The 24,356-nt window shown below is 38.9% G+C and overlaps 1 protein-coding gene across 3 annotated transcripts in view; it reads right to left on the bottom strand.

Annotated features, from left to right (window-relative positions):
- KLHL2 (kelch like family member 2) overlaps nt 1-24,356 on the bottom strand; it is a 139,098-nt gene that overhangs the window by 92,540 nt on the left and 22,202 nt on the right. For all 3 annotated transcript variants that reach the window (XM_027866963.1, XM_027866964.1, XM_027866966.1), the window contains exon 3: nt 9,086-9,192. In XM_027866963.1, the coding sequence (XP_027722764.1) occupies nt 9,086-9,192 (107 nt within the window). The remainder of the gene's footprint in view (nt 1-9,085; nt 9,193-24,356) is intronic.

The raw sequence follows: 24,356 nt of genomic DNA, 5'->3' as shown, positions 1-24,356 counted from the left end.
TCATTTCATTTTCTGATGTAGTGCACCATCAGCTGCAGTAAACTCTCAGCAACGTCTATGGGAATCCATCATTACACAAAATTCCATTGCCAAACACAAACTCAGGGAGGGGAGAAGCTGATAATGCTGATGTGCATTTAACTGCATGCCTCCCTGGAGACTGGCTGACAAGATCTCAGAGAGGAGCTGTTCTTCTAAGAACTTAAGTGCATTAAATGTACCCTGCCACTTCCCTAGAAAAATCAAAGGTGTTTCTATGTGCATTACAGCAGAAGAGGTAGGGGAGTTAATAAAGAAAACGAAGCCATAATATCATATGTAGGAAAGGGGGATGAGATTAATGTGTGTTTTGCAATAGCAAATAGAAAGGGAGGGAAAGAGAGAGAGAGAGAGAAGAGAAGAGAAGAGAAGAGAAGAGACAAGGCAAGACGAGATGAGAGGAGAGGGAGAAAACAAGAAAAAGAAAGACAGCAAGAAAGCAAAAGAGCAAGAAAAAAAGGAGGGAGAGGCAGGAAAGAAAGCAAGAGAAAGAAGAAAGGAAGGAAAGAAGAAAGCAAGAGAAAGAGGGAAGAAAAAGAAAGAAAAAAGAGAAAAGAAGGAAGAAAGAGAAGGGAGAGAGAATGAACAAGAAGATCAAAGAACAAGCAGAAATAGCTCTTTGTCTGGATAAAAGCTATTTTTCTCTAGCCCTCCTAAAAAGGGGGCCTCTGGAAGATTTTTGGTAGTCAGGTTTTTACATGAGCTGGGGGTTTCCTTTACTTCAGAAACCAGGATTCAGTGCTGGGCTTTTCATTGGGATATTCCTGGAGAGGGGCCACACCCAAATCAACAATTTACTGTGTCCCTAATATAGATAGATATACATATATAAGTACATATGCATATATACATACATAACATAGGAATATATTATGTGTTTGTGTGTATGACATGTGTTTGTACACATACACAAGTTGCCCTAGAAGTCTAAGTCTTGTGGGACATGCTATATCTATGTAAGCACTGGGCAAGTACAATAGTACAGCAAGGAATCTCTACCCTCTGGGTACTCCTACTCTAGCGGTTCTGGGTATTAATTTTTTAAGACCAAACCTGTGACTTCATTGGTACAGAGAAATCAAAGTAAGGAACCTCCCTCTATCAAAGCAGCAGCTGCCCTACAACCTAACAGTCTTAGGGATTTGCCTGCAGACACTAAGAGCCAAAGGTCACAGAGCAAGTATGTTTCAGAGATAGAATGTAAGAAGTGCTCCCTCTGCACCATGACAAGCTGCTTTACCCTATGCTCCCAATACTACTCTAATTGGTATTTATAAAACACTTAAGATGTCCCCAAGTGTGCCTGTATGTAATTGATGTATGACTGGTAATAACAGATCACATCAGTATAATGACTTCTAGTTCAGTAAGCACTTTATGTGCATCATTTCATTTGCTCATCACCACAGCCCTGTGAGGTGGGCATTACAAATAATATTATACCCATTGTCAGCTGAGGATCCTGAAGCTCAGAGACATAAAGTAACCAGCTGGAGGTCACACAGCCGGTGAAAAGAAAACCTGGTATGAAAATCTGAGTCTCCTGTCTCTAAATTCGGGGTCCTCTCCACTATATGACATAGCCTCTTTGTAAAAGCATCTCTTGTACAGTCTTCCAGCGTGTGATTTTGTAGGCTAATTTTTTAAACAGAGCTCTTAATTTTGAGATGATCTACTGCTGTCATTTTCTGATTTCACCTGTTCAATAGTCTTCAATAATCATTTGGTGCATCACGCCCCTCTTCAAAAACTTCTAGCTGCTGCTCCAATAAATTCAAACTCCTAATCATGTGCTCCTAAGCACTGTCCTCACTTGTTATTTTAGCTCTATCATGTGAATCATAGGATTTAGCTCTGGAAGAGACTTTAGACAACATCTATGAGGAGAGGGAGAAGAAGGGGAAGCGGCTAAGGAGGAGGGGAGGGGGAAAGGGAGGAAAGGGAGAGCAGAAGGAAAGAAGGAAGGGGAGGGGAGGGGGAGGGGAAGAGAGGAAGGGAGAGAAGGAGGAGAGGGAAAGAGAGAAGGACAGGGAGGGAGAAGGAGGAGAGAAGAGGGGGAGGAGATAAAGGAGAAGGAAGGGGAGGGGAAGGGGGAAAGGAAGAGGAAAAATAGAGAGCAAAACTCAAAAACCTAACATCATATGCAACTTTCTACACCCATGGGCTGCAAAAAGGATCAGGGAAAAGGTGTGATACTCTGTCTCTTTTTTGGGGGACCAAGCTTTGTTTTTATAGCTTCACATCACTCAGTTCCAATTGTTTTGTAAAGTTCCTTCTAACTCAAAAAGTCTACAATTCCATAATTCTATTTTCAGTTCTATTTCAACACATAAAAAGGATTAAAAATACATAAAGCATAATGGTTTTAACCTGCTTAAGTAAATTTTCTGATAAGCAAATGACAAATTTATAGGCACATAAATGATTCATTTTTAAAATTTATTTTAAAGCTGTTGCTTTTCAAGGCCTCTTTATCATCCCCCTACACATGTTATTACAGTGTTAATCATTATTACTACTAAAACATAAATAAGCTACCACAATGTATTCTCTATTTTTGTAGCTTGGCAAGCATGAGTCTTAGACATCATAACAATGTTCCAGGTGGCTTTTGAAATCTGACTTTCTATTATATCAAATGGTGACTGTTTTTTTTGATCTCTCTACTGCTTCTTCTGCCCCCCCCCCAAACTACTGCTTCCCATTTACTGTCTAGGACTATGCCCAGTCTTATCTCCCTCCTCTCCAACTCCTAATAAAATAAAAAATGCAATAGGGAAGAGTCTCTAATTAGGGGGGGAAAGGGAACATTTGAAATTCTTATTTCTTATCTTATTCTTAATTCTTATAAAGTTCAATCTCTTCTTAGAGATCTTGTCCCATTACTCACCTTGGGACTCCTTGAAAAATCTCTTTTAGAGTGAGAGGATTATAGATTTAGACCCCAAAAGACCTTTAAAGGTTATCTAGAATAACTTATAAATATACGCAGCCCTTTATTTTACAGATGAGGAAACTGAAACCCAGAGCTTTTCAATCCACGTGGTAGTAAGTGGCACTCCAATAATCTAGAACTGTTGGTGTAACCGTGAAATAGTTCAGCTCCTCTGGAACATTTGGAACTATGCCCAAAAGTCACTAAACTTGGACCCACTGAAACCACAAGGCCTCTACACCAATGAGATCAAATAAAGAGGACAATGAAAAACACAGAGTTGAAACGAAAGGCTAGAGCAGAGTCTATCATCCTTCAGCCGTAGTGAAGAGGGCAGGGATGGCAATTGTGATCACAGACAAAGCAAAAGCAAAAACAGACCTAACTGAAAGAGAAAATGAGGAAAATGACATTGTGCTAAAAGGTACCATAGACAAGGAAGTAATATCAAAAAATTTTACAGCAAGTATCTATGATAAAGGCCTCATTTCTCAAATATATAAAGAATTGAGTCAAATTTATAAAAATAAGAGCCATTCCCCAATTGATAAATGGTTAAAGGACATGAATAGGCAGTTTTCAGAAGAAGAAATCAAAACTATCTGTAGTGATATGAAAAAAATGCTCTAAATCACTATTGATTAGAGAAAGGCAAATTAAAACAATTCTGAAATACCACGTTACACCTATCAGAAATGACAAATACTACAGGGGATGAGGGAAAACAGGTCCATTAATGAACTGGTGGTAAAGTAGTAAACTGGTTCAACCATTCTGGAGAACAATTTGGAACTATGCCCAAAGAACTACAAAACTGTGCATACCATTTAATCCAACAATACCACTACTAGGTCTGTACCCCAAAGAGATGAAAGAGAAGTGAAAAAGACCTATATGTACAAAATATTTATAACAGCTGTTTTTGTGGTAGCAAAGAATTGGAAATTGAGGGGATGCCCATCAAATGGGGAATGGCTGAACAAGTTGTTGTATATGTGATGGAGTACTATTGTGCTAGTAAGAAATAATGAGGGAGATGGTTTCAGAAAAAAAAAAACAAACCAAAACATGGAAAGAATATGAACTGATGCAAAGTGAAGTGAGAAGAACCAGGAGATCATCATGCACAGTAATAGCAATGTTATAACGATGATCGACTGTGAAAGACTTGGCTACTCTGATCAATACAATGATCCAAGGCAATTCTAAAGGACTCATGATGGAAAAAATGCTATCCACCTCCAGAGAGAGAGCTGATGAACTCTTGAATACAAACTGAAGTATAATTTGCTCACTTTGTTTTTTGGGTTTTTTTTTTTTGCTTTTTTGTGACATAGCTAATATGGAAATATGTTTTGCATGATTTCACATGTATAATTGATATATTGTTTGCTGTGTTGTGGCAGGAAAACAGTGGGAGGGAGAGAATCTGGAATTCAAAATTTAAAAAGAAAAGAATATTTAAAATTTTTTAAAAGACTAGCAGATAAAGAAATAATTGTTTAATGGTACATATGTTGACAAAACCATCCCTCTGATTATATTACTACTACTACCACTACCACCACCACCACCACCACCACCACCACCACCACCACCACCACCACCTGACCCCAACCCACTCTAGCCGAAATCTCCCTTATCATCTCCCTAAACCACAAAGAGCAACCTGGAAATCCTGCCAGCAGATTTAGGAGTATGCAGTGGAAACAAATCAAAATAAAGGTAACAGCAAAAGGTCATTTCAGACAGAGCACCATCAAAACAGGCAGAACACTTACTGTTGAAGATACAAATGCCAAGTTTAAAGTTTTTTTCAATACTTCACGCTTACCAAGTGCTTATCATACTGGTCAAAATAATGTTTGTGGTTCATGGTATAGCAAGAGATGTGCCAGAGCCCAGCCTCTACCAGCTCTCGAGAGCTGGTAGTTAAATGTTGTATGGTCATTGCTGTACACCTTGGGAATTAACCAATGCTACAAATCACGACTTTATTTACTGTTAGGTCTAAGCTTAAGCAAAAGTGCTAGAGAAAATTTTAATAACCTAGGCTCGATTTATTGATTGTCTAGGCTTAAGAAAGTGATGGAGAAAATATTAATATTACAGATAAAACAAAAGTGCGTGTCATATGTATATTTTTTTCTTCCTAGAGAGTCAGTTGTTAAACATTTACCAATGTGTACTTGAATGTAGCTAAATATACTTTGTGAGAGCCAAGATGGCAGTGTAAGAAGTAAGTGGCTCTCACACTCCTTACTGACCTCTGAAAGCCCAGAAAATATCACCCCAGGAAAAAACCTGGAACAGCTGGGCCAGCAGAAAGATGATGGTGGCAGCAGCAGGAAGCTTGGGAGATTAATGGGAAAGGCCCCTCTTGTTCTAGGAGAGGGGGAGCAGTACAGGACGGGAGTTGTCCCAGCAAGCTAGCAGCAAGCCCCACCTCAGCAAACCAGGGGGAGATCCTGAGTCCCAGCATGCTGGAGCAGGCAAGCACCAAAACCAGGACACCCCTCCCCCCCCCACCAGTGCCTCAGCACAGGCAGGGGAACCAGTAAATACCAGCGTGGGAATGACCATGTACACTGGCATTCTCTAGCAGCCAAATCTCCCAGTGCTTCAGCACAATTCCAGGCTGGCAGAAATCCTCCAGCAGCCAAACATTTGAGTGCTTTAAAGAAGCTAGGGTGATTAGGCGTCCTCCAGGGGCCAGACTCCACACTCCCAACCCTAGAGCTCCAGTGTTACTGATTCCAGCCCAACACCAGGTAAGCTGCCAGAACCCTACAGCCAACACCTGAGGCCCTAGCGCACACAAAGCCAGTGACCAGGTCCCAGGCTCCCAGCACACAAAGCTTGGGTCAGCGCCCCTTGTGCTCCAGCAGCAGAGCTCAACTTTAAAAGCCAGGAAATAGGCAAATACCTAAGTAGAAAGCAGAAATGGAAATAACCATAGGTTCTTATAGGGACAGGGATGATCAAGACACAAATTCAGAAGAGGACAACATTGTCAATATACCCACAACTGAAACCTCAAAGGGATATATGAACTGGTCTCAAACCCAAAATGCCTTCTTGGAAGAGCTCAAGAAGGATTTTAAAAGTCAAATAAAAGAAGTAGAAGAAAAACTGGGAAAGGAAATGAGAGGTATGTAAGAGAGAGTCAATAGCTTTTAAAAGGAAAGGCAAAAATTAACTGTAGAAAACAAGTCCTTAAAAAGTAAAATGGGCCAAATGGAAAAGGAGGTACAAAATCTAATAGAAGGAAACCATTTGTTAAAAATTAGAATTGGGCAAGTAGAAGCTAATGACTCTATGATATATCAAGAATCAGTCAAACAGAAACAAAAGAATGAAAAAATAGAAGAAAACATAAAATACCTCATTGGTGAAACAACTGACCTGGAAAACAGATACAGGAGAGACAATTTAAAAATTATTGGTCTACCTGAAAACCATGATGATAAAAGAGCCTGAACAGCATCTTTCAGGAAATTAAGGAAAATTGCCTTCAGGTCCTAGAACCACAAGGTAAAATACTCATCAAAAGAATCCACCAATCACCTCCTGAAAGAGATCCCAAATTGAAAATGCCAAGGAATATAGTAGCCAAATTCCAAAATCACCAGGTCAAAGAGAAAATACTGCAAGCAGCCAGAAAGAAACAATTTAAATATCATGGAACCACAGTCAGGATTATGCAGAACCTTGCAGCTCCTATATTAAAAGATCATAGGGCGTGGATTAGGATATTCCATAAGGCAAAGGAGCTTGGATTACAACCAAGGATCAACTACCCAGCAAAATTGAGCATAATCTTTCAGGGGAGGAGATGAACATTCAATGAAATAGGAGACTTCCAAACCTTCCTGATGAAAAGACCAAATTTGATCTTCAAATACAAGACTCAAGAGAGGCATAAAAAGGTAAACAGGAAAGAAAAAAATAACAATATGTTACTAATCAGGGCAAATCATTTACATCCGTACAAGGGAAGATGACACTTGTAACCCTTAAGAACTGTACCGTTATTATAACATTTAAAAGGGGTATACATAGACAGAGGGGTTGGGTGTAAGTTGACTTTAATGTGGTGATAAAAAATCAATTTAATTAAGTGGTGAAAAGGGATTGTTCTGGGAGAAGAGGAAAGGAAGAGACAGACAAAGATAAATTATATCACATGAAAAGGCACAAAAACCTATTACAGTAGAGGGAAAGAAGGGAGGTAGATGAGCATTGTTTGAACCTTACTCTCATCAGATTTGGCGCAAAGAGGGAATAACATAATCAGTTAGGTACAGAAATCTAACTTATTCTACAGGAAGTAGGAAGGGAAAGGGGAAAGAAGATGGAGGGGTGGATAAAAGGGAGCGAAGAAGTAGTAAGAATAAAGGGGAAGAAAAGGAAGGCAGCTGATGGAAGGGAGGGCAGACTGAGGGAGGCAGTGGTTGAAAGCAAAACTCTAGTGAGTAGGGAAAAGGAGAAAGGAGAGAGAAAAGTATGAACAGGTGGAAATAGGATGGAGAGAAAGACACAGATAGTAATCATAATTGTGAATGTGAATGAGATTAACTCTCCCATAAAACAGAAGCAAATAGCAGAGTGGATTAAGAAACCTAATCCTACAATATATTGTTTAAAAACCTGAAAAGACTTATATGAACTGATCCTGAGTGAAATAAGCAGAACCAGGACACTGTACATAGTAACAGCCACATTATGGGATGACTGACTTTGACAGACTTAGGTCTTCTCAGCAATACCAGGACCTTAGACAACTCTGAAAGACTCACGATAGAAAATGCTATCCACATCCAGAGAAAGAACTTTGGAGTCTGAATGTAGATGGAAGAATACTATTTACTCTCCTTTTCTTTTGTTGTTTTGTTTCTTTTTTCTTGTGGTTCTTCCACAAATTAGTTCTAATTCTTCTTTACATCAAGACTAATGTGAAAATATGTTTAATATGAATGTATAAGTAGAACCTATATCAGATTGCATGCCATCTTGGGGAGGGGGGAGGAAAGAGAGGGGAAGAAAACTGAAAACTCAGAATCTTATGGAAGTGAATGCTGAAAACTAAAAATAAATAAATAAATTATTTTTAAAAAAATAAATAAATATACTTTGTGGCAAGGTGTGGCACAGTAAATGGAGAACAGGGCTCAAAATCAGGAAAACCTAGTATAAAGTCCTGTCTCTGACACATACTGGCAAAGTGACCCAGATCAAGTTTCTGACTCTTTCAGTGCCCTAGGCAACTCTCTAAAAGCCTAAGTTACTGAATAGGGGACCCATCAGCATGGGAAAAGGGTGATTCCTGATTGGGAGTTCTCTAAATTAATGAAATTAAAGGTTGAGCCAAGAATGAATAAATAAATAATACACATTATGAAATACTAACATATATTATGCTAAAAGTGAACTGGTAAATTCAAACTGATAATTTTAGTATCTGTTCTAACTACAACTTACAGAGAGGCTTGAGCCAAGAGATGAAAAACTCCACTTTGCCCTTCTTTTTAAAACAGAACAATAATCAGTCCAACTATGATTCTTGAATTAAGGGTTTTTAGGCCAAATTTACCTCTTTGACACTTCCACCCATTGCTAGTTTTGCTCTCTGGGGCCAGAGAAAATAGTCTCTGCCCTCTTCCACATGACCAATTCTGAAGTGCTTGAAGACAGCCACCATGATCTATCTGAGCCTTTTCTTCATCAGGCTAAATGCCCCCAACTCTTTCATCTAATTCTTGGATCTAGAGCCCTAAAGTATATTGGTTGCCCTCATCTAGATACTGTCCAACTTCTTGATATCTTTCTCTTATAATAGTTGGCTAGGTTAAAACTCTGCCTATGGAATAAACCACCCAACTTTCTTATTTTTCTAAATGAATGAACACCAACCATTTCTGCCCTGGCTTCACGCACTTGAGTGAAGCAAATTGTGGAGTTATAAGACAAAGTTCTAAAGACTAAACAGGCAGATCAGAGTGGCTTTAGAAAGAAGAAAATACAGGAAGTAGTTTCTTAGACTACATAACAAGATGAGAGCACAAACTGATCTATGTGTATTGAAAGAACAGTAACTGAAACATTTCCTACCTGTAAACATGGCATGGAAATAAGGGCTGCAAGCTGCCAGAACGACTCGATGTGCTGAAATTTCCATGTCGTCGGCCACAATAGTGACATCACAAAGCAAATTTTGGCTGTTTATAAAACAAGAGAGAAACAAATTATTCAATTGGAGAAAAGCATTCACAATGACCACTGTGAAAATGAGGTAGCGACATGCCACTCAACTGGATGCTAAACTCCTGCAACTTTAACCCAAGATACCATGAATCTGAACCAGGAAACTGAATAAAAAATTAAAGAGGACACTGAAGACTTTGAAAGAGCTGATCCCAAGACCTTGCCATAAAGTCAAGGTCCTTGTTCCTTACACTATCACTCAGAATCTAAATGAGTATTGGGGAAAGAGTGCTCAACTTGAGGTCAAGTGAGACCTAGGTCTGAATACCAGCTGTATGACCTTGGGCAACTCACAAACTCTCTGATCCTCAGTTTGCTCATCTGTAAAATGGGAATAATAATGTTTGTAATTCCTACATCATGGGTTTCTTATGAGTGAAATAAAGTCATGTAGTATCATCATAGTAAAACCTTGGCAAACCTCAAGGCACTATATAAACGTTAGCTTTTATTTATTTTGAAATGGACAACTCTTCTTATGAAGGTCAACCAACCTGTTACATGTACGTTTGATTCTCCGCCCCCATCTTTTCCTACAGATTGCCTCATCAACTATCCCACACCTCTTCAAATTTTCAACCTCCCCCCGATCACTCCTGGTTCTTTCCCTAATGACTTCAAGTTTCCCCCATCCTTAAAAAACTTTCATTAGATCCTACATCCTCTCAAGCTATAATCTGATGTCTCTCCTCCCTTTCTTAACAAACTCTTAAAAAAAAAAAAAAAAGCTGATTATATATTCACTGTATCTATTCACTCTGGAACCTTCCAAATCCCTTTCATCCTCATCACTCACCTGAATCTGAAACCCTTTCCATCCTCATCACTCAAACGAATAGGCTCTCTTCAAAGTTACCAATGACTTTTAATTGCCAAATCTCATGGTCCTTTCTCAGTCCACATCCTTTTTAATCTATCTGCTGCATCTGACATAGTTACCATCTTCTTCTCCTATTCGCTCTTTACCTTCTAGGTTTTTGTGACATTACTAAGAACAAGTTCTCCTACCTTTGTTATCACTATTCAGTCTCCTTTGGTGTCATCATCCAAATTATAACCCTAATATGGGTCATGTTCCCTATGGTTCTATCCTAGGCCTTCTTCTCTCTCCCTCTACATTTTCTCTCAGTAGCCTCATCATCTCTACGCAGGTAATAGAGATATTTATATCCAGCCCATCTATTCCCTGAGCTTCAATTCTGAACTACCAATTGCCTATTAGACATTTCAAACTGGATGCTCTGGAGACATCTCAAACTCAACACATCTAAAATAGAACTCATTATCTTCTCCCCCACCCAACTCCAAAGCACACCCTCTCCCAAACTTCTCTACTTCTGGCAAAGGCACTGCCTTTCTTCCAGTCTTCTACATTTGTAACTTCACCATCATCCCCATCTTCTCATTGTCCATCACCCCAAATACCCAATCAGTTGCTAAATCTTACCATTTCTCCATCCATAGCATCTCTAGCACCCTACTCTTCTTGACTTGTACAGCTTCCACCTTAGTTTAGACCTTCATTGCCTCTCACCTATATTACTGCAACAGTTTCCTAATTGGTCTCCTACCTGAAGTCTCCTATTACTCTAGTCCATCCTATACACACAGCCACAAAATACTTTTTTTAAAGCATAGATCTGACCATATCATTTTCCTACTCAATCCTAGACTGCCTCTAGAATCAAATATAAACTCCAGTGTTTAGCTTTTAAAGCTTTTCATACTCTGTGAGCCAACCCAACTGGCTTTCTTCTGTTCTTCACCAGGATGCTTCATTTCCCATCTCTATATCTTTGCACTGGTGATCCCATATGCCTGGAATGCACTCTTTTCCTCCTTATCTCTGCCTCACAGAATGCCTCTCATCCTTCAAAGATATAACTCATGTATCATCTCTTCTCACCTCTGCCTCACAGTCCACTTCTTCTTTTAAGAAGCAGCAAAAAACATCATCTTCTACACAGTCTTTCTGAATCTTTCCAATGACTAGTGCCCCATCCCTGCCAAACGACCTTGTATTCAAGTACTCTGCATTTAAGCATTTAATAGTTATTCATTTTTATATTTATGCTGTATAAACTTATGTGTATGTATATATATGCATGTTTCACATATATTATCTATATGTATATGTATAAACATGTATATGTATATACCATATATACTACCTGTTATATGTACGTTACATGTATATGTAACATATGCTGTTGATATATATGTGTATATACAACACACAGACTATATATGTATATGTATATATCACATATACTATCTATGTGTGTATATGTATAAATACGTATGTGAATGTGTGAATATGTATATGGTGTATGTGTATATGTATATATATGTTTACACATACATACACACATATATGCACAAGTATATATATGCAAGTAAGGATTATTTTATTCTTTCTTCTTATATCCCCAGTACCTAGCAGAGAGGCCTGCAACATAACAGGTGCTTAATAAATGCTTGCTGATGAACAGAACTTGTTATCTTCTTCCTCGGTCCTTAACAGATTAGAAGGTGTAACCAATAGGAGAGGTGGTAAAGGTGACAGACAGAATAATTCAAGGGAGGACCCATGACAACAAAAGTAACTGCTGACTGTCTTGACATCCAAGTGATACGATAAAGAAACTCAAAAGTATACAAAGAACTTTGTTACTAATGCAAAGAACAAAAATGGATTTTCATAAAATTATTCCTGAGCAAACATGAAAAAATTTAAATTATGTTCAATATCTATTTAAGAAGGTAGAAAATACTGTTACATTTTGTTAAGATTTTAATCTAAAATAGTAGTGGGTTTTTTAAGTTTGAGTATTTGCAATATTTAAATCTTCACTTAAAAATTTACTTAAGCAGAATTACTCATTTTCTAAGGATTCTAGTTAGATGAGGTGATACTGTATAGCAAAAAGAAAAACTTTGTACTTTTAAAATAAAACATAAACAAGTAACCACAAAAATACCTATAATTCCTAAATGTTATGGTAACAAGATTAAATTGAGCCAAATAAAAATAATACAAGGGTAAGAACTCTCTTTCTCTAAACAAAGATAAGGGAAAGCTTAATTCAGAATAAAATAAAAAGCCTCTGAATCTCTATTTAGAAGGGAAAATATTTCACCATCCAAAAATAATTACTATTTATGTGGCCCATCAAGGTTTGCAAAGTACTTTATAAATATCTAACTTGATTCTTTTTTTTTTTTAAGGCAATTGGGGTTAAGTGACTTGCCCAGGGTCACACAGCTAGTAAGTGTCAAGTGTTTGGTCTGAGGCCATATTTGAACTTAGGTCCTCCTGACTTCAGAGCCGGTGCTCTATCCACTGCGCCACCTAGCTGCCCCTTCTAACTTGATTCTTACAACAACCCTGGGAGATAGGTGCTACTAATTACTTTTACAGATAAGGAAATTGAGGTAAATAGGTTAAGTCACTTATCTAGAGTTGCACAGCTAGCATCTGAAGCTGGATTTGAACTCAGATCTTCATGACTCCAAGTACAGTGCTCTATCCACTAGTTAAGCCCTGAGAAGAGTACCAACACATTGGCAAGATCCTCTATGAAGAAATTAGGAAAGGCATGGATAAGATTGGAGGGCAGCTAAATGGCCTAAATGAATACATTGTCAGGCCTGAAGTCAGGCAGACTCAACTTTATGAGTTCAAATCCGGCCTCGGACACTTACGAGCTGTGTGACCCTGGACAAGTCACTTTACCCTATTTGTCTCAGTTCCCTCACCTGTAAGATAAGTTGGAGAAGGAAATGGCAAACTGCTCCAATATCTTTACCACAAGAACTCCAAATGGGGGTCACAAAGAATTGGATACAACTGAAATGGAAGGAAGGAAAGAGGGAGGGAGTGAGGGAAAAAGGAAGGAAGGAAGAAATGAAGGAAGGAAGGAGGGCAAAAAACCAAGCATTTATTAAATGCTTACTACATGCCAGGAACTGTGCTGAATGCTATGATATAAACACAAGAAAAAATATAGTTTTTGCCCTCAAGGAACTTACATTCTAGCTCACATGAGAATCAAACAATGATAATTAAAGTGAAAACATAAAAACATGCTTTAAAGTATTGCATTTTTTTGGTTTGTTTAAATAATACAGGGTTTCCCTTGTGTTTTTTAATGCCAAAATAATGAGAGGTAATGTGCTATAGCAAAGAGGACTCTAGATTTAAACCAACAGAGGGAACTGATGAGATCAAGGATTCAACGAAGTATGCTTCTTAAAGCAATGATGATTATTTTCCCTACATGCAACTGTGGTTGAAAAAGTTGGTGTAGAACCAAGAATTCCATGGCATGGTGGACAGAGAATGGGACATGAAGTCAGAGGGCCTCAGTTTAAATCTCTTCAAGTCCAGCTTCCATCCACTGGATGTCCAGGTCTAACATCTCACTAGATTTAGCCAGACCAACAGATTTCAGATTCCACCTCTAGGATTTGCTTATTCCCTGGAAGACTTCCCCCTGCACCTCTCTGGGCTTCAGGTCCTCCATTTGTAAAGGAAGAGGGTTGGATTCAATGACCTCTCAGGTCCATTCTGGCTCTCAATCTACGACCCTATGAGCTATCTAAACGTCTCTTTCTACTTTAACATCTTATGATCCTTTACCCCAATGATGTCAAACTCAATTAGAAAAAGAAGGCCACTATACTACACAAGGATTCCTGTGGGTTGCATATTGACTTAGAAAACTATATATAAACATTATCAGTTTTCTACTGTATTTTTATTTATTTTGTTACCTATTTCCCAATTACATTTTAATCTGATTTGCACACATACAGCCCATGAGCAGTGTGTTTGACACCTCTGCTTTAGCCTGTACATTCTATACATTTTTAGCCCATGGTGAGAGAAAAAGGGATAGCCAGGAGATAGCTGGAGTACTCCATTGGTCTCCTTGTGGTATTAGGAGAAAGCTGCCAGGTGGACCTCCTGTAGAGTACTTCTGGGAGAGGACAGACAAAAGTCACATAGGAGTGGCAAGTATGTACAGACTGTAATCTCCATCACTAGAAAGTGATGAACCACAGTTCTATCTAAGTATCTATCTGAGTTGTTTAAAAAAAAAAGCTACAATGATATCAATAATTTGAGTGTACTTTCTGTGGAAGGAAACCAAAACAGATTACCTTGTCTTCCTGGTTGATTATTTTAACAGGGTTTTGCTTAGATCAAATATAGTCAGCAACATCATTCAGTAATCAATCCAGATAAGACTCTGGCCAGATTACTGGTGGCCACAAAGAATACTGAACTTGAGAATGACTGTCCCGGTCACCTTTCTTCCTGGCACGGCGATGTCAATTACTTCTCTGAAATCTTGTGGTTCTTATCCAGCCCTCAGATACTTAGAGAAAGCCTATGTGTGTGACCATCTTTTAATGTTTCCACTGTAATTAGTCTGGAAATACAGACTGTCAACATCTATATTCAGTGATAGCAGACATGCTCAGATTTTTCAAGAAGGAAAGACTAATTGGAGGCATTCTTCTCTCATAATCACGAGAGAAAACTGGCCACCTCAGCATGTCTAGGTGCCCTTCCAAGATGACAGGTTCAAAAGACAAAGGACAAGGAACGTGTCCTTCTGTTCAGACATGACATGAATGAGTTAAGAATTCTGGGACAGGGGCAGCTAGGTGGCACAGTGGATAGAGCACTGGCCCTGGAGTCAGGAAGGACCTGAGTTCAAATTCGGTCTCAGACCACATACTTGACACTTACTAGCTGTGTGACCCTGGGCAAGTCACTTAACCCCAATTGCCTCATCAAAAAATAAATAAATAAATAAAAAATAAAGAATTCTGGGACAACAAGTAAGGGTACCAAGGCATGGCCACACGGAGATGCTAGAAAAAGTATGTTACCTTATTAAGCATCAGATGACAGAGCCCAGGCTGTTAGAGAGGCAGAATAGGGCCAAAACTAAGAGGAGAAGAGACCGAAGGGATGAGAGAACCATGGAATCAGATCAGGAAGGAACCTCAGAGATCAGCTAGTCCAAACCCTTCATTTTACAGAGAAGGAAACTGAGGACCAAGAGGTTAAATTACTTGTTCAAGGGCACACAGGTAATAATCCTCAGCTGTGAGATTTGAACCTGAGACCAAAGACTCCAGAGTGAGAGCTCTTACCTCTGCAAAATGTAATTAGGGGAGAAGACGTTAATTATATGGAAGACTTGGAATTAATGGAAAAGCATTTATTAAGTGCTTACCAGGTGCCAAGAAATATACTAAATGCTGGGGATAAAAAGAGAAAAGACATCATAGGGAACAGGCAAAAAAGCAACAGAAGAGGCTAGTAACATCACAAGCATTCTAGTAAGAAGCTTGCTCAGAATGTGGAACTATGCCCAAAGTTATAAAATGCACATAAAAATGTGCACACCCTTTGACCCAGCAATACCACTTCCAGGGCTGTATCCCAAAGACATCATAAAAATGGGAAAAGGACCCACATGCACAAAAATATTTATAGCACCTCTTTTTGTGGTGGCAAAGAATTGGAAATTGAGGGGATGCCCATCAATCGGGGAATGGCTGAACAAGCTGTGGTATATGAATTAATGGAATACTACTGTGCCGTAAGAAACAATGAGCAAGCAGACTTCACAAAAACCTGGAAAGACTTGTATGGACTGAAGCTGAGTGACGTGAGCAGAACCAGGACAACACTGGGCAGTAACACTGTGCAGTGATCAACCACAATAGACTCTTCTCAACAAAGCAGTGATCCAAGACAATTCCAAGGTACTCAAAAATGCTGACCACATCCAGAGAAAGAACTATGGAGGAGTTTGAATGCAGAACAAATCATACTTTCTACTTTCTTTTTCCTTCTGTTCTGTTTTGTTTCTTCCTTCTTGTGGTTCCTCTGTTGGTTCTAATTCTTCTTTACAACATGACCAATGCAAAAATATGTTTAATAGGAATGTATATGTAGAGCCTATGTCAGATTGTACGCCATCTTGGGGAGGGAGGTGGAGAAAATTTAAAACTCAAACGCTTATGGAAGTGAATGTTGAAAACTAAAAATAAATAAATTAATTAAAAAAAAAAAGAAGCTTGCTCAGGTCATCTAACCCTACTCCCTTAAGTTACAAAAGAGGAAACTGAGACTCAGAGAGAGGAAACTGAGACTCAGAGAGAGATAACTGAGGTTGTATTCAATGATCTCTGGGGTCCCTTCTAGCACTAGAAAAGTTTTTAAGGTTTTATTTGGAAAGAAATTAGAAAATGTAGACTACAAGAGAGCTTTCTAACAAGCCTCCAATGAGACGATCATTAAATTATGAGAAAATGGTATTAGAAATGGAACATGCATGCTTAGAAGGGGGAAGCCAGAGTAGCTGAGGGTGCGGAAAAATGTTTGTTTTTTTTTTACGATAATAATAACAACAAGCATTTATAATGCTTTAAGGCTTGCAAAGAACCTTACAAATACTGTCACTTGATCTTTACAACAATCCTAGGAGGTATGTGCTATGATTATCCCCAAAACTGAGGCAAATAGAAGTTAAGTGATTTGCCCAGGGTCACCCAGCTAGGCAGTGTCTGAGACCGTATTTGAACTCAGGCTTGAGGCTGAATTTGACTCCAATACCCTACCTATTACACCACCTAGTGATCCCAAATAAGAACAAAAGAAAAAGAAACAGGAAAGGCCACTCACCTTGGTTTTTTCTCTAAGGGGAAAAAGCTACTTCACTTCTGTCCCTGTATCCCCAGAGGTAAACTCAGTGCCTGGCACATAGTAGGCACTTAGTAAGTGACTGTGGAATACATCAATGCTGCTCTCTTCAACAGTAGACATGCTAAAATAGGATGAATGAGGGAATACATTTTCCATGGTCAGGAGATAGTAAATTACAACACAAGCCTAATGTATATAGTTTGGCTTGCAAGATATATTCCTCTTTAAGAGAGGAAAAGGAGGGGAAGCTAGGTGGCACAGTGGAGTCAGGAAGGCCTGGAGTCAGGAGGGCCTGGAATCAGGAGAACCTGACTTCAAATACGGTCTCAGACCAGATGCTTGACACTTACCAGCTGGGTGACCTTGAGCAAGTCACTTAATCCCAATTGCCTCACAAATAAATAGATAGATAGATAAGAAAAGGAAAAGGAGATATAGATGAGAAGTATTACTGTCCCCTTTGGACACATGAGGAAACTAAGGCGCTAAAAATAAATAAATAAATAAATAAATAAGGTAGAGAGTTAAATGAATGGACCAATAAATAAATAAGATAGCTAAATGAATAAGTGAATAATTAAATGAATAGATAGATAGCTAAATGAACGAGTGAATAAATGAATAGACAGCTAAATGAATGAACAAATAAATGGATAGCTAAATGAATGAATACATGAATTAACAAGTAACTAAATAGATACTAAATGAACAAAAAAATAAATGAATTAATTGATAGCTAAATGAATGGATAGCTAAATGAATGAATGAATAATTTGAAAGAAATAAAGAAAAGTGAAGTCAGGGATTGGCCCAAAGTCAGAAAGCTACAAAGTGGCAGAACCAGGACTCACACCCAGAGTTTGTGACTCCATGTCCGATAGTTTTTCCCCTCTGCCACACTGGCTGTCACTATACCATTGTGGCCTCAAAAAACAGCCCTGCAGACAGTTAAGCTAACTGTTGTGAAGCAACACTTCACAATGCTTTTTGGAGAAGTTTCTTTTTATCCTTGAGTTTTGTCTAGCTGCTCAGTCCCTCAAAGAAGTTTTATCAGAGAGTGTTGAATATGCAAACAAAAGAACATGACAACATCCTACCATGAAAACATCCATTTGATCAACTAACAAAGAAAATTACAGCCACTGCAATTTCCAGTTTTTTTTGTTTGTTTGTCTGTTTTTAAGACCAGACCAGTGATTTTATTATTATAGGGAACTCTCAGTAGGGAAACTCCCTGTACCAATGCAGGCTGGACCTCTTGTAGTCCTTGAATGTTGCCAGGGTGAATAAGAAGTTAAGACACTGGCTGAGGGTCACATAGCTAGAACATGTCAATGGGACCTGTGGGACCAGGGCTTTCCAGCTCCAAGGTCAGCTCACTAAACTGTCTCTTTTGCAATATCCCTTAGGTACCTTAAATCAGTGAAATGAAGCCTTGAAGGGAGAGGACAAGTATAATTCAAGCTTCAACTCACTCCAAAATGGAGAAGCCAAACAAGATTTGAAAAAAAGCTACATTCCACTAGGGCAAGAATAGCAAGAAAGAAACCTTAGCAATCATCTCTTCTAAACTCTGAAATTTCCAAGGGGGATGATGTGCTACAGGTCAAGGCAGGATTGAGTTCAAGCCCAGGCCCTATGATTCCAAATCCAGTGCCCTCTCTACTAAATCATTAATACTTTTTGCTTTCTCCCACTCGAAATTATTTTAATTACTTTGATCAATGAAATTACTTAAATGTACACATTCATACCCTCACATTAGAATGTAAACTTGAGGGCAAGTACCTGGTTTCATTATTTGTCTGTATCCTCAGTGCCTAGTATAGTACATTGCATATCATGGGTGCATAGAAAATTTCTGCTGAACCGTATTTCTTTTTATATATAAAACATATACCTATACCAAGTCAGGATCTACTCTAATTCATCAAATGAGATATTTCTAAAGTGCTTAGCACAGTGCCTAGCATATAGTACTTGCTTAATAAGCGCTTATTCCTTTCTCTCCCCTCTTCCCCTACCCTGCTTCTAACTAAAAGAGTGAGTCTGTGATGACGTAAAAACTGAATCATTAAGTTTGCCCAGAATATACATGTGTGTATAATAGGTGTGTGTGTGTGTATGTATGTATGGAGAGAGAGAGGGGGGAGGAGAGAGGGACAGAGAGAGAGACACAGACAGACAGAGAGAGAGACAGACAGACAGACAGAGAGAGAGAGAGAGACAGAGAGAGAGGCAGCTAGGTGGTGCAGTGGATAGAGAACCGGCCTCAGAGTCAGAAAGACCTGAGTTCAAATGCGGCCTCAGACACATAATACTTACTAGCTGTGTGACCCTAGGCAAGTCACTTAACTCCATTGCCTAACCAAAAAAAAAAAGAGAGAGAGAGAGAGAAAGAGAGATACCCACTTGGTTCCATGACATCTAAAAGTTCTTAGGGAAAAATACAATAACACTACATGATTCTATCATAAAGAAACATCAAAATTAGGGTTCTTTTAATAAGGTCTTTTAAAAAATTCAGTCCCAAATTCTCTCCCACCCTCTACTCCCTCCCCTACCCATTGAGAAGGCAGGAAATCCAATACTCTTAATAACATCCAACAAGTTGACTTGCATATTCCTAATTTATGAATTATGGCAGTACAGAAGCCTGTATCCTAATGGTCATAGATGGTTTGATTCTATGGCAAAGGATAAGCTCCCATATACTGCCTGTGGGTCAAAATTATCTTCTCATCACAAAGGAGTGAATCCTGAATGGCGTCATCCCCACAAGTACTCACAGATCTCTAAAGCTAAGGCTTTTTTTACTTAGTCAAATTTATCATCTTGGAAAACCACAGAACTTCCAAACTCAGTATTTTAAAAGATCAGTATTACCTTGAGACACTGTCTTCAAATTTTCCCTATTGAGTCTAGATGTTGAAACTAAGATATGAAGTGTTAAAATACCAAATATGAACAAGTAAGGGGAGAAGGCTATGACTTTTGAGGACTAGATTGGAATTTAAAATGAACCTGATAGTTAGATGGAGTAACTTTCAATCCAAAGGTCTGGACACATGAAATTCAGTAATACAGCTAGAGGTAGTTCGCTGGCACAGTGCTGGGCCTGGAATCAGGATAGACGTGAGTTTGAATCCAGGCTCAGACAATTACTAGTTGTGTGACCCTGAGCAAGTCACTTCACCAATTTGCCTCAGTTTCCTCAACTGTAAAATAATAATAGCACCTACTTCCCAGTATTGTTATGAGACTCAAAGGAGATAATAATCATAAAGTGCTTAGCATAGTGCCTGGCATATAATAAGTACTATATAAATGTTAGCTATTATTATTATTATTATTAATACTGCCAGGGTAGTATACTTAAGAGAGTGAGATCCTATGCTGTAATGGACAAAACAACTGTTTTAGAGACAGAGGGCCTGGTTTTGAATACCAGCTCTGCCTCTTACTACTTGGGTGACCTTGGGCAAATCAGTTTCCTCATTTGTAAAAAAAAAAAAAGAGTTTGGACTAAAAGTTTCCTTCCAGCCCTACCTTTGAAATAAATAAACCTACACAGTTACAAGGACAAAGCATGGGTTTTATGGCAGAAACAGATAAGGGGATTATGATGGATAACAAGCTGACCATAAATAGCATTGTAGGTCAACAGCTAAAGAAGCAAACAATTCATTTGGTCCAAAGACCCCACAGAGTTAAGGGACTTAAATTTAAGGTCATGAAGAAAATTAGTGGCAAAGCAAATACATTCCACTAGATCAAGGATGGCAAGAAACCTTAGAAATTACCTTCTCTAAAATCTGAAATTTCCTAGTAAGATGACTTGCTCTAGATCGAAGTAGGGCTAGAGGTCAAGCTCAGGCCCCATGATGTCCAGCCCTCCACTCGAGCAGTGCTCTTTCTCCTATGTGACACTGCCATTGTTATAAGCAATGGCACAGTAGTTAGAATACCTGGCCATGGGCCAAACCTTAAACATAGTCAGAATTTTTTGTATGATGATAATATAAAAAATCAATGTCAGTGTGAGCAGATTAAGTATAGGAACACAGAGCCATGGAGGCAATAGGACCAGATGAAACTGCTTCATGACATTGCCAACCTACAGAGGTGGTATGTAACAGGTTTTTACAGAGAAGGGAGGATGGCAGATCTAACACTGGCTGTCACCCTATTGTCTCTGGGACTCACCCTGATTGGCAGCTATAGAGGAGCAGACCAAGGTAACTCTTTGGCAAGCAGGAAAGGATTTAGACACAACTGTGTGGAGACTTGGTGCTTTCCCTCATGTATATACTACATGTGTTCCCTCCAGTGTGCCTGGGCCAGTGAGGAAGGGGGGAGAAGTGTCATCATAGTACAACTGCCTTCCCTCCATTCCAGGAATCTTTTGTTCTACAACTATGCTTAGTGCTTATCCTAAGATGGGTAAGTTTGTGAGGCCTAACACTGAGATTCAGCTCAGTATATAGTATAAAGGGTATTGGATATAGAATCATTGACACATCTTTCTTACTAAATAATGGTGGGGCCTTCAAATAATGGTACCTGGAGATGGGTTAGTAGTTGTTGTCCTTTGTGTTCGAAAAGGACCACTATGTCAAAGTATAGCGTGTCTGACTGTGGTTACTCAGACCAATATGAATTCTGAAGGCTCTACCACAGGTTAGGCACAAATAGTCCATATGACATGGTTTCAAGAAGGTGACCTGGTACCTTCAGTCAATGCCAACAGAAATGAAGCTATGGCTGGACTAACCAAGCTGGAAACGCTTCAGTAATGATTCAGGAATAGATTCGTATGCATGTTACTGGAGGAACTATCTCTCCAAGTGAGGAAAGACTCATTGAAAGAAGCCCAGTTAGCCAAGGATGGATTTTTTTTTTCTTTTTTTGACCATGGCAACTCATGAAAGCTGTTCATGATGCACAGACGGCCTCTAATGTGGCTCAGCAGAAGAAGCACCTGTCCATGCTCATGAAATCATGGATCTTTTGGAGTAAAGTAAGAAAAATAACAAGGCTAAACAGAAGCGACCTCATCAGAATGTAAGCTTTTTAAAAGTAAGGATTGTTTCTGTCTTTGTACATCCAATTCCTAGGATACTGCTTAGCACATAGTGGGTGCTTAGTACACTGAAGAAAAATGAAGTAGAATTTTTTGCAATATAACAGAAGAGTGTTCTGTGATACATATTTTCTCAATATATATAGATTATCATCTTGTGGTCCCCTGGGGGAAAGTATTTAAAATCTAAGCTAACACTAGTCCAAAATGTATCATTTTATGTCTTATATGAACTGATGCAAAGTGAAGTAAGAAGAGCCAAGAGAATATTTGCAATGACTATAATAGTATGAATAAAAAACATTAAAATGAAGGAAAATTCTGAGTAATGATAATGGGCAGAGGGAGGGAGGAAGAAAAGAAAAGTATCCTCCCTCCTTTTGGTAGAGATAAGTACGAGATAATGAAAATGGAATATTGCATATACTAACAAACTCTATATTGGTGGATTTTACTCAACTTGTTTTCTTTCTTATGAAGGAAGACTCGTTTTGCAGAGGATGGGAAGGTAAGAGTATAGCTAGAAATGACTAATGTGAAGGTAAAAGGCACCAGTAAAACATTTTAAAAATAAATAAAAACAAACACATTCCCCCTTGCTTCTGTTGCCCTAATCCAGGTGCAGCTCAGGAAATCCTGAAGATAATAACAATAGTTAACCATTCTACAACACTTTAATGTTTGTAAAATGCTTCACAAATATTATCCTCATTTGATGCCCACAACAACCCCATAAACTTTGCGATTATTATCCCTATTTTACAGATAAGGAAACTGAGGCTCTGAGAGATGAAGTGACTAGTCCTAATCACACAGTTAAGTGTTGAAAGTAGAATTTGAACTCAGGGCTTCCTGATTCCAAGCCCAGTGGTCCAGCCATTATACTAATCTATCTGCCACATGAAGGAACAGATCCAATGTAGTCTGATTTTCTGGAATCTTGTTATATCTGGAGTCTGTTAGAGATTCTTTGAAGACCATGAGTATCCCAAGGCTTCACCTCTGCTAGAATATGCTCTCGGGTGGGCCTTGAGTATCTAATTTGTATGCAGTTGACCTATCAGCTCTCCAGGGTAGTAAAATTTCACATTAGACAACAGAAGTCACTTGTGAGTAGTTTTTTTTTTTTTTTAGGTTGGCTGGAAAAGAGGCTGAACGTAATGACTAATTAAGTGTTGGAATTCTTTGTGAACAATTTGTCCAAACTATCCCTGCTTCCAGTTATCACAGAAAGCTGGGTAGCTATAGTTAGTCCCAGGTGCTGTGGCTGAAGCACCTGATCATGATCAAGTTCACTGGGACCAGTATTATGAAAATACATTCCCCCAACATTTTTTTTAAACTGGTAACAAGAAGGAGTTTTAAAGGTGAGGCAATTAGTGAAAAATGATTCTGTATCCCTTGCATGTTGCAATGCAGCTCCAAAAGCAGGGGTGCATAGGAAACAGCCACAGCGAACCCCTGCACAGATAGACACAACATAAAGGGCCAAAGCAGGACGCTCTCCTCCACCACTGACCTACAGAACACCACGGCATCAACCTTCCACTTCATTAACCAGTAATAATTGTCAAAGCAAATCTGATAGTTTGAGTACTGAGGAAATTGAGGAGATTGGAATAGCAAGTGGTGGCGGCAACTGGATGAACCACACTGACTCCATCTTGTGACTCAATTCTGGAGCTAGCTCAGTTCCCTTTTTATTCAATTATGGGTCGAGTCCAATTTTTGCCTTGTGAGAAAACTTTATGCAATTGTGAGAATTGTGAGAGGACTGGTGCATTGTTTGAACCTAGGCCCGCGTGGCAGAGAAGCTAGATCACCTCTACCTGCTACATAGAGACCCTTCACTAAGGACCTGAATGTGCTGACCAGAAACCCTGTCAGATCCAAAGACTGATGCAAGGAGTTTTCTCACAATTATACATCTCATGCAACCCATATGTCTTATCAGAAAACTTGCTCCATACTGATCAATCAGTTATTGTTTCCATGTTCCCTTGACTGTATACAGACACTTGGAAGGACTGGGACACATTTTTCTACATTCAGGGAATTGCACCTGTTCACTCTGCCTCTCTCAATTTGGAAAGTCCCTAATCTTTCCTCCAATTAGAAATCAGATTACTTAATGTTGCATATAGCCTGGTTAATTGTTTCCTCTTAACTAATAATAATTGGCCTTATTTGATTACTTGTTTTTAATGTACAAAAATCTATCTCGTCCTGTATTCAGGGTCCAGCCCTAAGCTGAGGAAGGGACCTGGGCTTGATTTGTTGGGTAACTGTTAAAGTGTTGCTTG

The sequence above is a fragment of the Vombatus ursinus genome, unplaced genomic scaffold (genome assembly GCF_900497805.2).
Source record: "Vombatus ursinus unplaced genomic scaffold, bare-nosed wombat genome assembly UNPS02014784.1, whole genome shotgun sequence".
NCBI classification, from domain to species: domain Eukaryota; kingdom Metazoa; phylum Chordata; class Mammalia; order Diprotodontia; family Vombatidae; genus Vombatus; species Vombatus ursinus.
This window is presented reverse-complemented; position numbering and strand designations above follow the sequence as displayed.